A 14,658-nucleotide genomic window follows, 5' to 3' on the forward strand; every position below is an offset into this window, starting at 1 on the left:
GGGCAAAGAGTACAAAGATTCAGTAATGCAAGAAGAATTCGTTCTCAAGACCTCGTGTCCAGCATGGTGATGACAGTTAACAACACCGTACTGTATACCTGAAATGTGTTAAGAGGAGAGCTCTTCAATATTCTTACCTCTAAATCCCCCAAACACAAATGGTAACTATAAAAATGATGCATATATTAATTATTTTAATTGTGGTGCTCATCCAACAATATGTATATCAAAACATCAAGTTGTATACCTTAAATATATACGATTTTTATATGTCAATGACAGCTCAAGAAAGCTATTTTAAAAGAAAGGAAAGGGGCGCCTGAGTGGCTTGGTCAGTTGGACATCCAACTGTTGATTTTGGCAGGTCATGATCTCACGGTCCTGGGATTGAGCCCTGCATCTCTCTCCTTCCTGATAATTTATTTTGCCACAACCCAACAACGGTTCAATAAGAATTTTCAGTACACACAAATTTTATATTAAAATATTCTATATGATATCTATCAATTTTAAGAAGCGAGTATGCAGGACAAATGCTTTTGAGCGCAAAAATAGGTAAGTAAAATGTCTTGTGTTTATTTCATCAACTAGTGTTGTAAAATGTAAATGTGTGTGTTTGTGTTTAATAGTTAAGGACAGGGTTTTCATCAGCCTAAAATGAGAGAATTGCAATGCATTCTTCAATAAACTTGCACAATATATTTGCATTACATAAAAGATTTTCTAAGACTCACATGCGTTTTAAGCTCATTTATACCACAGCATATCGTAACACAAACTGTGTACCTGACCTTTTGAGCTAAAACAGGGCAGGTTCCAGATATTCCAAATATACAATTTCCTCCTGTAGTTTAGTAAAGACCACAAACTTATCAGATTTCTTCAAAATTAATCAGCAGAACACTGAGGGTTTTTTGCATGAGAAAGGAAGCCAACAAAGCTTATGTAACATATATATATAACCATACATTTCCTTTGTTCCCCAGTTGAACGTGAACTCTTCTAAAGTAGATAGACGGTTTGCACAAAGAGCTCAATAAACATTGGTTAAATAACTCAGGCTCTCTCTTTTGACTCCCACCCTACCATACACATACCAGTACTACTAGCAAATACCAGAAGGCAACTGGCTCTGAAGTCAGCCCAGCCCCTGTCCCTGGGGAAGTAAGAGTCAGAGTTTAATCACCTGAGCAGAATTTATTTTATTGAGAAGTGTCATCACCTGGTTCCCTTGAATACAGATAATTCACTGGATTCATCAAGCTGTCACAGGAATTCATAAGTGTGCTTGAGGTGCCATGAACCTCACCGGCTCAGTGAACTTATTCTGATGGCAAAGCTCCTTTTGTAAGAGAAGGTATAGGTGCGGAGCCGAATTCTCTTGCTAACCTTTGTTCTCCTTCACGTCAGCCACCCTTAACCCCAATGAAGCAGAAGGACCCTACCATAAAATGAGCCCTTTTCTGCCTAGTACCCCCATGGCGCTTGGCGTTGGAGTCGCTCCCATCCCTGCAGCAGAAAGTGGGCCCCAGGGTTGGGATCCCGAATCAGATAGTCTGTTGCCTGCAGAAATGCGCAAGCTCAGGTCATAACCCTGCGCGCGCCCAGTCAAGTGTAAGCTCCGGGGTTAGCAGCTGCTTTTAGATGTTCATTTCTTTAGTTTTGTTCAGCGTCCAGTTGATTGAGTCGCTTTACAATCAGGCTGTTGATTCTCTTAAGATCGTCTATGTCCTTTGCCTCAGCTGTTAGTCTTCTTGACACGTCATCCATCTTGTTTCCAGTTTGGACTTCAAAATAGAAAACAGACTGGGTTACACTGGTTTCCAGGCTGTTCCGTCAGGACTGGTTAGTGCCATGTTAGCTGAGTGCTGAAAGGACCCCGTGGCCAGTCCCCTGCTCCGGTCTCCCAGGCAGCCCAGATGCCCGGGAGAGGAATTGCTTAAAACTAAAGTTATCTACCAAGTGGATTATTTTTACAATTTGTTGGGGCCAGCCTAGACTACCTTTGGAAGCTCCGCACAGATTTTGGTCGAGAAATATCACCGTGAGCAACCAAGGGAAACCACCGGCTTGTCTCGTTATGAGCACATCAGGGAAGTGATTGTTACTTTGTCTTTTTCAGAAGGTTTTTGGCTTCTCATCAGGAAATGAGGTTTTCTGGTTTATGGCCTTTTTTTTTTTTAAGATTTTATTTATTTATTTGACATACAGAGATCACAAGTAGGCAGAGAGGCAGGCAGAGAGAGAGGAGGAAGCAGGCTCCCCGCTGAGCAGGAGCCCAGTGGCGGGGGGGGGGGGGGGGGGGGGGGGGGGGGGGGGGGGGGGGGGGGGTTGTGTTGATCCCAGGACCCTGGGACCATGACCTAATCTGAAGGCAGAGGCTTTAACCCACTGAGCCACCCAGGCACCCCTGGGTTTTGGTCTCTTTTGACATAGCTCTACTGGTTCTGGATTACCAGCCCATAAATGAATATGTAAGAGTTCCCCTCAGACCATCCTGAGAACCGAGACAATATTTTCAAAATAAACCAAACTCCTGGTGATAAAGTCAGGTACAGAATGGAACACTTTGAGGTCTGCTGATGAGAGTTAAAATTTCCAGGAAATGCAACACAAAATCCACACTTAATATTTGAGCTGCTTGATTTCCATTTTAGGCAAGTTTTCCCCAAGCTATCTGTCAGGAACTAATGGTGGTAACATGCCATGAGGCTTAGTGAATAAACTAATATGGGAAAGAAAACTAGAAATTAGAGCTTCCCCTTCCAGGTTTGGGACAAATTATTGTTCAGAAGCTGCTTCTTCCCCATGTTTGAAAAATTATACTGGATGAATTATGGTCCAAAACTTGAAGGAAGGATCTTATTTGAGATTTGCTGTAGAGCAAGATGGAATACCACTTGCTTCTGGGGAAAAATGTGAAACTAAATTCCTAACACATTAAATACTTTTCCCTCTTAGGAACCTCCTAGAACATTAGTCACAAAGAGAAGGAAGCAGCAGCCATGTTGGCTAAACTGTGTTCCACAATACACTGATTCCAAATTAAATTAAAAAAAAAAGGGGGGGGTTGCAGGTGCAAGAAAGTTACAGAAAAATTATATACTGACTTGCCTCTTGGAAACTCAGAGGAAGGTTAAAAAAAAAAAGAGCATTATCTAACTCAGCAATTCTCAGGTGCATTTGACCATAGGCTCCTTTTTTTCTTCAGGCAACACTTAATAATATCCTATGTGCCCAGTATTCTCAGGAACACACTGCCTGGCCACTAGAAACTGCTACCAGGGGCATCCATAGTTATCTACCCTTGCTGTCTATTATTCCTTTTTAGGAGAGGGATTGTGACAAAAACCTAAGGCCTGTTGTTCGGGTTTTATTTTTTCTAAGATTTTTATTTATATTATTTGAGAAAGAGAGAGACAGAGATTGTGAGAAAGAGCACAAGCTGGGAGGGAAAAGAGAACCAGACGCCCTGCTGAGCAAGGAGCCCAACCTAGGACTCGATCCCAGGACCCTGGGATCATGACCAGAGCCGCATGGTTTAATAAGAAAGTAATCATCATAAAATAAGCCTTCTCTCTCATGTAAAAAGACCAGAGTTTTAAAGAACACAGGTTCCTCCACTTCAGAGAAAGGTTACAAATCTGCACTCAATCCCACTGAGAGCAAAAAGATTTCCTTGTTAAAGAGCAGCACAGGCCAACTTCATTTCTAGATGCCTGTGCCAACTCTGGTCTTAGTTTGAGTTAAGTTTTGACTGAAAACCAGAGGAAGTCCTTACTTTATTACTTCAACGCAGGAAATGAAGGGCAGGGGAGCTCTGGAGCAGGACAGATGAGGGTTTGGATCCTGGTTCTGCCTCTGATTAGCAGGGTAAACATGGAGAGGTAAACTCTCTGGACCTTAGTCTTGCACTGATGAAACAGAAATATTAAATACTACCTCAAGCCGTAAAAATTACGATAATGAATTTATGTGTCTGGCACAGAGCAACTGCCCAATAAAGACATCCTTTATTCATGTCTTCTTCCACTTGTTAATATGACTTTGCCCTCAATATAAAACACCAGCAGCAAATATTAAATAAACCATATTTATAAGGATGCTGATAAAGTCATGTTCTTTGAGGTAGGGCGGGAGAGTCTTTGGGCACTTATGAGCTGTGGACCTTGGGCACGGTAGTTTAACTCAGTCACTGTCCCCGATGGGGGTGGCAGAATGATATTTGGAGCATTCATTTTGGTTGGTGTAACATGTCAGAAGGTAATCCATAGGCTCTCTATGGTCCTGAAGGTTCAGGAACAAACCACATCCAGCCGACAGTCAGATACAAGGGCACCTGGTCGGGAAAGTTGCCCTTGCAGCTTCTAAGTGCAAGAAGGCAAGGACTGGGTGAGAGAGAAGCGATGAAACGTGATGCCTCCCCACCTGCCTCCACCCACAGGCTGGCTAAAAACCTTTTAGCTGGAACGAGGGAGTTTGGGGGGGGAAAAAGGTGGGAAGCTATCAAAGAGTCACGTCCTCTGCCCCCCTACCCCCCGCCCATCCACCAGCACTACCTCTAATCCTGAATGAATTTAAATTAAGGGCATTCCAAAGACATGGGCTCCACTTCTCAGTGCCGATTTTCAAAGGCTACCCGGCCTGCAAAGTAGGAAAGGGCAGAAGGAATGACAGTGTGGTGGATCCCTGCAGGGGGAAAGGGTGTCAAAGGCCACTCGGGCTTCTCTCACGCTTCTCTCGGGGCTGGGAGGAAGCTGAAGAGAGTCCTGGATGATGGCCCACAGGGGTTAGCTGAGAGAGAACACTGGTGGGCTTGAGGACCGGGGGGGGGGGGGGGGGGGTCTTTTGGCTGTGGAGCTGTGTGGGACAGCCGTCCCCAAGGGAGAGGTCAGGCCCAGGCCAAGAGCAGGCAGGGCAGCGAGGAGAGCCCAAGCACCGTCAAACAGGAAAGAAGTGGTCTTACCGCCTTCCTAGCCTTCCTAACACTGCCTGAGAGGGAAGGGGGGCAGGAGGCGTGCAGAGCCCTCAGGCTACCAGCTGATTCCTGGGAAGTGAGAAAACCTGGAAAGGAATTGGAAGCCTCAGCATGACTCTGCTACAGACCTGAAGGAATAGAACCGTTTTACACTGGACCAAGAAAACCGACAGTCACCAAGGATAAGCCGCCAGCCATTTGACAGCTAGGGACTTCAAGTAAGAGAGTAAAGTCCTAGGAGGTGTTTGTGAACTTTGGGCACCATGGGCTTGTGTCCCCACGATCCTCCTGGAGCCGTAGGGCTCACTCAGGGCCACCGCACGCCCTCTTTCAGCATAGCTGTGAGTGCCAAAAAGCACGTCTCCTCCCAGAACAAAGTTAAACAACCAGCCGCAAAGTAAGAGCCTTTGAGTAATGAGAACATGTCGGTGGTACTTACCTATTAGAAAAATCACGAAGGAAACCAGTGCCAGGCTGACAATCAGCACAATTATCAACCCCATAAAAAACAAACTATGACTTCCGTTTCCTGAGTTAGTGCCAACATCTGGGATTTTCTCCTCGAGGGCTGATAGGAAACAAACAAAAACAATGACAAAAACTCCTCCCAGATGGCTTGTCCACAGACCTGAACTGTCCCCAGACCTGAACTGTCCCCATGATTAGAGTGTAAGGGATACACCTGTCTTCCCCAAGTGATCGCCCTGGAGAGTGACTTAGGTTTTAAGAATGCCTTTGGGCTGGTGCTCTTTGTGAATTTTTTACCTTCTTCAACACCGGTATTCAAAAAACAAGGAATCTCCTTGGAAAGTTCTTTGAAGATGGTTTTAACACTAAAGGAGCCGGACCGGGGCTTTTCCTGGGCTGGGTAGAGGAAGCTACATACATCAAAGGCTCAGAATGTTGGAGGCTCTGTCTCGTCTTCCGCCAATGTGACCCAGGAGTAAAAACACAGCTGGCTGGGACACCTCTTCTAAGCAGAAGGCTGACTACTCTGGGAAGTCACCCAAAGACAGAGATGTCTCCTTGCATCATGGGGGTCATCAGTGAAGCCCACATCCATTTAAGCAGAAAAATGGCTCCAATGTATTTTCGTCTCTTAGAAGCATCTTTGCAATCAAGCTGCTCTGGAAACAAGGTTCTTTCAAATGTTCTGAAGTTAAATTGAGACTGCAACCATGCTTTTAAGGCAGCTTGGGTCAGCCAGAGCATGAAGCGTCTGCATGTGGCCATCATTTTGTAAGGCCCGTGTGCCTAGTGACACCCAAAGTAAATTCATTAAGAAATAGAGAGACTTGGAAAGACTAATGACTTCCTTTCTGTATTCTCTCCTCCTTGGCATCGGTCCCACACAGAGTGCTACTTGATTGTGGCTGGGTGAGTGCCTTGTGTCCTGAGCCAAGTCACCCTACAACAACCTTTGCTTCCTAATCAAAGCGATGGCATAAGTTGGCATCGAAACACCTGCGTCTATTGAGACTGACCCAGTAAAAGCAGGTGAAAACCCAAACGCATTAAAATGAAGAAACAAGCAAGACCTCAGGAAGGATGGAAAAGGGGTATAAAATAGGTGTAAATTTGGGACAGTCAGAGTTTAGAACGGGAATGGAACAAATGGCCGGTGGAAAATTAAGGCCTGTGTTTGAATGTCACAGTTTAAGCTGGAAAAATGGGGCTCAGAATGATCTGATCGAGCTTGTTTACAATATTTAGGGAATAAAGTCTACATTTAGTATTTAGCATATTTTTGTTTTGCTTTTCCCCTCCTTTCTTAAGCCTTTAGTTGGGGCCATTTGTAATCTGTAAGAAGAAAATTAAGTTGATTTCTTTGCCCAATAAAATTCTAATGACTTTTTAAGAGCTGGAGGAATGTGTGGAGCATTTTCCAGGAATGCACTATGAAGTCAGAGCTCTCTAGGGAAGTGGGCCCCACTGGTGATGTGGATGGGGTCCCCAGCAGGTGCAACAGATGCCCAGAGGGAGGAGCAAACCTCTTGGAAGACCTGCAGCCTCCAACCCTTTCCTGGGAGAGACACTCCACAGGAAAGTCTCAGAACCCTTGAAGACGGATTCCAAATCTTGCTTAGGAGCCAAGAAAGCCCCTACCCCTGGCAAGTATTAAAAGAACAAAAACAAGAATTGCCTAATAATAAATAGCCCTTCCGACATTGAGCTGTTCCTAATGCCCACCCTGCCCCCCTCACACACACACCCAGGTCCAGATTAGCATTTGCTATTTTTAGGCGGCCTGGAAGCCAGGAAGGGCCCTCAAGCCTGGGAGGAGGCACATACGGAACAGGTGCTGTGATCCCGTAGGACAGAGGTTAAGTTTGTTTAAGTCGTTTATGGAATCCACCATATAAAGTTTTCTGTCTTCAAGCATGCCTCCAGGGCCCGTGTCCTGGGAATGATTCATTGTTCCTGGAAGAAAAGAGTGACGTGAAGCAGAAGGCTGGGCCCAGGAGCCCCGGTCACAAGAACCACAGGCCACAGGCACATAAAGAACCCTCCACACGCATTCCTTTCAGCCAAAGGTCTGGAAGAGCTATGCTTGTCCAGAAGGAAATTTTTTTTCCTTGTGGGGACAACTTCGTATCTACTCTTTTTGCCTGGCTTGCCAGGAAGCTCAGACTCAAGTGTGTGGCCCAGTCCGAGCCCTTTATACCTTGCTTCTCTGAATATCCTTCCCCTCCTCCGCTGATTCCTCAGGTCTCTCTTCCCCGGGCCTCCTTTTTTTATTTTCTAAGTTATTTTAAAATATTTTTTCTTTTATTACATTGTTTATATTCTGGTGAAATGCCTCAAATCCTTTGCCCAAGAAAAGTATGTATAAACATATAGAAAAACAAAACTAAGCTAGTCAGCCTCGGGCCCAAAGATTCTGAGGGGAGAAGAGAGTATTAGGATGAACTGTCCTAACTGCATGCAGCTGTAAAACAAAACTGCAATTTTCTTTTAACTCTTTATTTTTTAAATACATTATTTATTTAATTCCTTTTTAGTATTTATTATTTATTTATATATATTTTTTTGAGAGCGGGGAATGGGGCAGAGGCAGACCGGCAGAGAGAATCTCAAGCAGACGCCACAGTGAGCACAGAGCCCGACACGGAGCTCGATCCCATGACCCTGAGATCATGACCAGAGCTGAAATTGAGAGGCAGATGCTCAACCAATGGCACAAAACTGCCATTTTTGTATTTTATATTCTCCCTCAATATGGCATATGAGTTTCTACCTTAAATGTACCCTTTAGCCCTGAGCTGCTGGCTGGGAGTCCTCAAGACGAAATCTTCACAAGCTTAGAAGCTATAGACAGGAACCCTATGGCGAGCTGGAGACCAGACTCTGGGACATCTGAGGTCTCTTCCTTCTGAGTTTCCTTAGATCAAGGTCACTTACATAATACAGAATTTCAAAAGCGAGACTTCCATTTTCTAATGACAGCACCACTTCAGACAACCCCGAAAAGCCTGAATGGATTAAAAAGGTCTATTTTAAGCTGTCTGTCCAGCACAACAGAGAAATGACGGCCCTTTAACTACATGAAATACAGAGCTCTAGGAAGACAAACTCAAATTACTATCAAAGCTGTCTCTTTCACAGTTCTCTCTTTTCATAAAATGAGTCTGATAGTGATCCCGGGCTTTTTGATCTGAAGGGGATGGTGGACATGCTCTGGTCTGGTCCCCATCCTTTCCTCAGTGAGGATATCGAAGCTGAGCTGGGGAATGCCCGAGATCATCCATTTAGTGAGTTGCGGAGCTGGAAGCGGGCCTCTCGCTTCAGAGCTGCCTGCGTCGTCCCTCTCTTCTCCGCATCCCTCCCTAACCCTCGTTCATACCTCAGCTCAAACCTCTCCCCTCCTCTAAGAACCAACCTGCTTCTCCTCTGTGCTTGTGCTGGATGCAGTTGCCTTCTTCCACCAGAACACTGACCCTGTTTTACAACATTTATTGCTCCCATCTTTGACTTTCCCAACTGACAGAAAACTGTCAGTTTTCTGAGGGTCAGCACCGAATTCTCCCAAGTGCCCAGTGTCGAATGTATAAGCCAGTGACTTAAGTGAGAGTAATTAACATATTTTATTCAAGAGCTGAAGCTCACCATTTTCAAAAGAATTTAAGGCAGTTAATAATAAATACACTAATGGAAATAAAACTGAGTGTAAAAATCCTCATGTGATATCTAACTGGCCTCTGGTAAACTCAATAAGCTTTGTGCCTGCTGATAGGAAGCAACACACTACGTTCCATAAACATTTTACAATTTTCCTTCAATAGCCGTTACAGAATGAAGAAAAATAGGAGAAACCAAATTCGGGGGTGGGGGGGAAGATGTGAACACCTGTAGAAGATCTGAAAAAAGAATCAGCCATTTACTAAGCAGATTAAATTATATTCTAAAATATTAAAAAAACAGGAATTTTCCAGTGATACCTGAAACCCACTAGGATTTATGAAAAAAAATATGCTCCTGAAGTCCTAAGAAAAACAGCGAGCGGGGCACCTGGGTGGCTCAGTGGGTTAAGCCGCTGCCTTCGGCTCAGGTCATGATCTCGGGGTCCTGGAATCGAGTCCCGCATCGGGCTCTCTGCTCAGCGGGGAGCCTGCTTCCCTCTCTCTCTCTGGCTGCCTCTCCATCTACTTGTGATTTCTCTCTGTCAAATAAATAAATAAAATCTTAAAAAAAAAAAAGAAAGAAAAAAAAAAGAAAAACAGCAAGCTCAGAATGACCTGGGGCGCCTGGGGGGGCTCAGTCAGTTGAGAGGCCACCTCTTGATTTCGGCTCATGGTCTCAGCATTGTGGGATCGAGCCCCTCATCCCACTCCATGCTCAGCGGGAAGTCTGCTTAGGAGTCTCTCACCCTCCCTCTGTCCCTCCCACCACATATGCTCTCTCTTTCTAAAATGAATAAATAGATCTTTTTAAAAAATGCCATGGACTCATTAAACTTTTGCTCAACCAAAGTTAAAGACTGAACAAGGTGTTTCAGTTACCTTGAAATTTTAATTAACAAAAATATACATAATTCTCTGGGTAGTTTAGCTACTACTGAAGCACACCTTAGATACTGAATTCCAAATAGACCCATGGAGCATTCATAAGGGAATGACATGGAGTGGTCATTTTTTTAAAAAGCAGCAGCAGCATATAAAATAAAGGAGCCCTAGAGCTCAATCAAATCTTATCCTCTCACAGGTAAAACCGTGACTGAGGCATGGTCACAGATTTCTCTTCTTCCAGAGATATTCTATGTGTTATCATCTCGTATATTCTACTCTCCCCGATACTAAAATTTGATGAAGACTAAAGGTTATATGTTTCACATCATAAGATCATCATTCCAGCCATGGCTCCTATTTTAGGCTTGGTGACTGACGCGTGGTTCATTTTTGGATCTCTGACTTAATGTCCTTGAGCCTTAGCTTCCCCTTTAGGAATGGAATTCGTATTGCTCAAATCTCAGACTGAAGCTTAATTGACGTTTACAAAGTGGAGGGCCAAATAGAAAATCACAGCCACGAAAGCTAACCCAAGAGCCATGCAGTTAATTAAATCTCCAAATCATTAGCCTTGCTACTGCTGACTACAAAGGTGACTCAGGGCAACATGGAGTCCAAAAGCACTAAGGCAGCAACTTAAGCTATGAAGGGCCCTGAAAGTAAATTTCTTATTCAGGATTAAGTCACAATATAAAGAGATGCCATTTTCATGTATTTTTAAAATTAACTACAACATGCAAATGGAAAATAAAGAACTGTCCAAGAAAACAGAGTTGGGCGTCTGTGGTTCACGGCCACCAAGTGCTCACCAATGACTCGATAAGAAAATGGATACAGGATCACATGGCCCTAAAATGAGGACCCACGGCTGTTGGCATCCAGTTGTTGCTATCTGTGGCTCCTCCGTAGAAGGGAAACAATCAGCAGGGCTGGTTACTAAATTCTGCATCACCCCGGCTCAGCCTTCCTCCCTAATCCTGGTGTGCAAATCTGCTCATTAAGGTTGACCAAAGTAGTATCCTTTTAATGGAGCCCTTTCTGATACCTGGCACTAAAACATGTAAGTAATTTCATTTTCCTCCAGCTTAGATCAATGCTCAAAACTGATTCTTTTTTTAAAAAAGAGTCATTTAAGGACTCTTTCACTACCTACAAATATTCTGACAGAATAGTTGTCTATGAAAAATGGCTTTGCTCTTTATTTTTTAACCAAAGGTGCTCGGTCTCAAAGCTCGGAAGTAACACACCGATATTGCTTGCCACAGGATCAGAATTGTTATAATCGGGCATAACTCGAAGCTAACAGGAAGCTTTATTGAGTGAGTCATGGTAATTTGTTCTTTAATTCCATTTCAGAGTCAGTGCCTCTTCATATTCAGGAATTAATTTTTTAAATCAAGTTTAAATCATTTCTATCAAAAGTTAAAAGCAGAGTGCATGCAACAAAAAAATCCCAGGCTCAAGAATCATAATGAGGTCGGCAGAGTAATAACATGCAAATTACTTACAAAAATGTGAGCTTTGACTGCTAGGCGGCCAGGGGGGAAAAAAAAAAAAAAAAAAAAAAACTAATCAGAAGCAACTGCAACAAAACTTTACAAATTCTGTGGTTCTTTGTTTGCCTTCCTTCAGCGCACAGGTGTTCCTACAAGGCCCAGAAACCCCAGCTTGATGTCGGTCTATATTTAGTGTTCATTTAGCCAAGCAATGTAAGATGCCAAATACTTTTTTCAAAATGTCTGAGCTTTTTGTGAATATATTGCTGAAACCATGCTTTGAAAATAAAAAGCCACCATGCTTTGATTCAGTTGGTAACTGATGAGGTCCTTATTGGACCAAAGTTAAATGTCCTTATTTGGCTGGTGTGTGTGTGTAAGCAGACACATTTCTAGCGCCTCGGCCACGGTATGCGCCCGTATATAAATGTCCCCTAGCAGACTGGAGCTGCCATCCTGACAACTACCTCGCACAGGACTCCAGACCAGGCAGAGGATGGCAATCAGCAAAGACAGAACAAGGTTGTGATATTAACTAGGGGCATGGCACGTCAGAGAGTCCCTAGGGCGTCCAGTCACTAGGAAACAGGATTGGGAAGGGGAGATTTTGTGGCTCCAGACCCACCGCAGGAGAGGGAAGCACTTTGTCTCATCCGCCTCCCTGTCTACCGGAAAGCTTTATTCACTCGGAGTTTTTTTAGGCATCCTCCTTTCTCAGGAATGTCAGGCTTTCTCTTGTGTGGCTCCCTCACGAACACGCCAAGGAGCTTCTGCCCTCTGCTGTACATAAAAGGAGCTACAGTGAGTCCTGAGGTCCCTGTGAGCCCCATTTGAAGGCCACAGGGACAGACTCTCCCAGCGGGATGCTGAGGGCTGGGTACTAAAGGAATACGCAGTCATTTCTAATCCCACCTTCCACTGCCCCATCTAAGACAGACATTATTTGTCCTTGAAACATTTTGTATGTCAGTGAGAAAATATTGGCTTCACAGAACTTCCTTTACATTTTACATTCAGTACAGACCTCACCCTACTTTTAGGGGAAAGGAAAGCCATTTTCTTAGGCTTCATCTGTACCAGCGGACCAATTGATGCAGAAGACATAACTCATAACTGCCTTCTCAGAACTATATTGTACTTTAAAAACCTATGCCAAATTCCATGAAAAATGAAAATGTTTGCTGTTAATTATCAGCCTGTTTTTTAAATACTCCCCAGCCTGTTTTTTAAATACTCCCCTGACAACCTGATCTGTCTTAAACCATCAAATCTTTGAAAAAATAATAGAATGGCCTCATTTTGAGCATTTACTGTTTTTCTCTCTCCTATAGTCTTACAAGCCTGTGAATTATCAATTCCCTCCAGGGATGAGGAAAATGGAGCCTAAGCAATTCCTTACACCAAAATCTGAGTAAAACCATTTTTTTTTTTTTAAGATTTTCTTGTTTTTGAGAGAGACAGAGATAGCAAGAAAGCATAAGTGGGAAGAGGGAGAGAAAGGCTCCCTGCTGAGCAGGGAGCCCGAAGCAGGACTCGATCCCAGGACCCTGGGACCATGACCTGAGCTGAAGGCAGACATTTAACCAACTGAGCCACCTAGGTGCCTCTGAATTTTTAAACCAGTGAAGGGGCCGAAAGTTTTTATAGCTTATGACCAATTGTCTCCCAATTCTGGAGAACTACATTAAGAGCAAAGCAAGAGGACACACCTCATTTTATCTATTACATACTTGAAAGAACACATTAGGAATAGTTCAAAGCCACAAGAAGAAAATGGGTATTCTCACCTGAATTGTTTAATCTGGGGGCATTTTTAAGTATTTGATTTTTATTTCAAGTAATTTATTCTATCTAGATTCAATTCCCAGAAAATTCAGTGGATGCCACTTGAATCATGGAATGCTGGTTGTTCCAAAATTAATGCTTGAGCCTCAAAGAACTTAGTAGGCAGGGGCCATTTTAAAATTCCTTTAAAACCAGCAAGATTAACGAAGAATCAAGGAATGAACTTGTCTGTCTTATACCATTTTACTACTTTCAAGAAAACTCAAAGATTTGTATACACTGAATCCCCATTAATCCTTGTTGAGCAAACATCCATAAATTTCATGAAAATGTATCCACCTATAAGCCTAAGAAGCAGATAAACACTCATCTCTTCTTCCTCCTAAAACTCCAGCTAAAAGGCAGAATAGATATAAAGATTTCAAAACCACAAGAAAGAAAATTGGAAGAAACAATACTGAACAATATTTTAACAAATGTATTAAATATGCAAGAGACCGTGGTTGTTAGCCTGCCTTCACAGGCCTCCAGAGGACGATCACTGATGAGTAAGGGAAACTGCAGAGTCCAGGCGGGCTCAATAATTGGCGGCAACACTTAGTATGAAGCTAAACACAAGCAGGTCATTTCATGAACATTGGAAAACTACATTATAGAAATCTCCCAGAAAGAAAAATAAATGAAAAATAAGGAATCCAGCAGCCTTTAGTTATGTCATGGGGTTTGGACACAAAGAAAAGTGTATATGTGTGTGCGTGCAGTTGGGATTTTTGGCTTGGGGAAGGTGTAGTGCAGGGCAGGGTCAAGAACCTACAAATTTTATTTTCCAGATTGCCAGGGGCCACCAAAGCACAGTATCACACAATTTTATAACACTAAAAAACCTCTAACAAAAAAACAAAGAAATCAGAAATAAATACTGTGCATCACAACACTTTAATTAGAATAGAGCAATGCCTTTGAAACTCTTGATCTACGTCAAGTCTTATATACCAATTCATACTACCTTTCAGACATGTAGTACTCTCAAAGTAATCAACCTCCCATGCACCCATTCCTGAAGTTACTGAAGGAAGTGTTCCACTTCAACAATTAAGTAATCTAATAACCAAGACACAGGGTCCAGGAAATACAAACTCCAATCAGAGAGAAAAACAAATACCAGGATGATGAAGTCTCAGGAAACAGCTGTATACATGGGTAAGAAAGAATTTAGTTTACACTGAAACAAGTACACAGTAGAGCTTTGACCATGTCAAAAATAGATTTAAAGTTTTACCTATTTGGGACGGTTTTGGAAGAAGTAGTGATGTGTATGTAAAACCAAGACAAAATGTTGAGAATGGAAACAGAAGCACAGCGAACTAGTTCGGGAATGAACACAGAAAAATAT

At 43.1% G+C, this 14,658-nt stretch overlaps 1 protein-coding gene across 1 annotated transcript; it reads right to left on the minus strand.

Moving 5' to 3' along the window:
* Nucleotides 1-1,656: 1,656 nt before the first annotated feature.
* Nucleotides 1,657-12,369, minus strand: LSMEM1 (leucine rich single-pass membrane protein 1; the record flags this gene model as incomplete). The annotated part of the gene is made up of 4 exons (XM_082693093.1): nucleotides 11,493-12,369; nucleotides 7,271-7,399; nucleotides 5,418-5,546; nucleotides 1,657-1,787 (listed from the first exon to the last, which is right to left on the minus strand). The coding sequence occupies exons 2-4, from the start codon at nucleotides 7,392-7,394 to the stop codon at nucleotides 1,657-1,659; spliced, it is 384 nt and encodes a 127-aa protein (XP_082549219.1). The 5' UTR covers nucleotides 7,395-7,399; nucleotides 11,493-12,369.
* Nucleotides 12,370-14,658: the final 2,289 nt, after the last annotated feature.

Source organism: Mustela nivalis (genome assembly GCF_964662115.1).
Source record: "Mustela nivalis genome assembly, chromosome: 12".
Classification (NCBI taxonomy): domain Eukaryota; kingdom Metazoa; phylum Chordata; class Mammalia; order Carnivora; family Mustelidae; genus Mustela; species Mustela nivalis.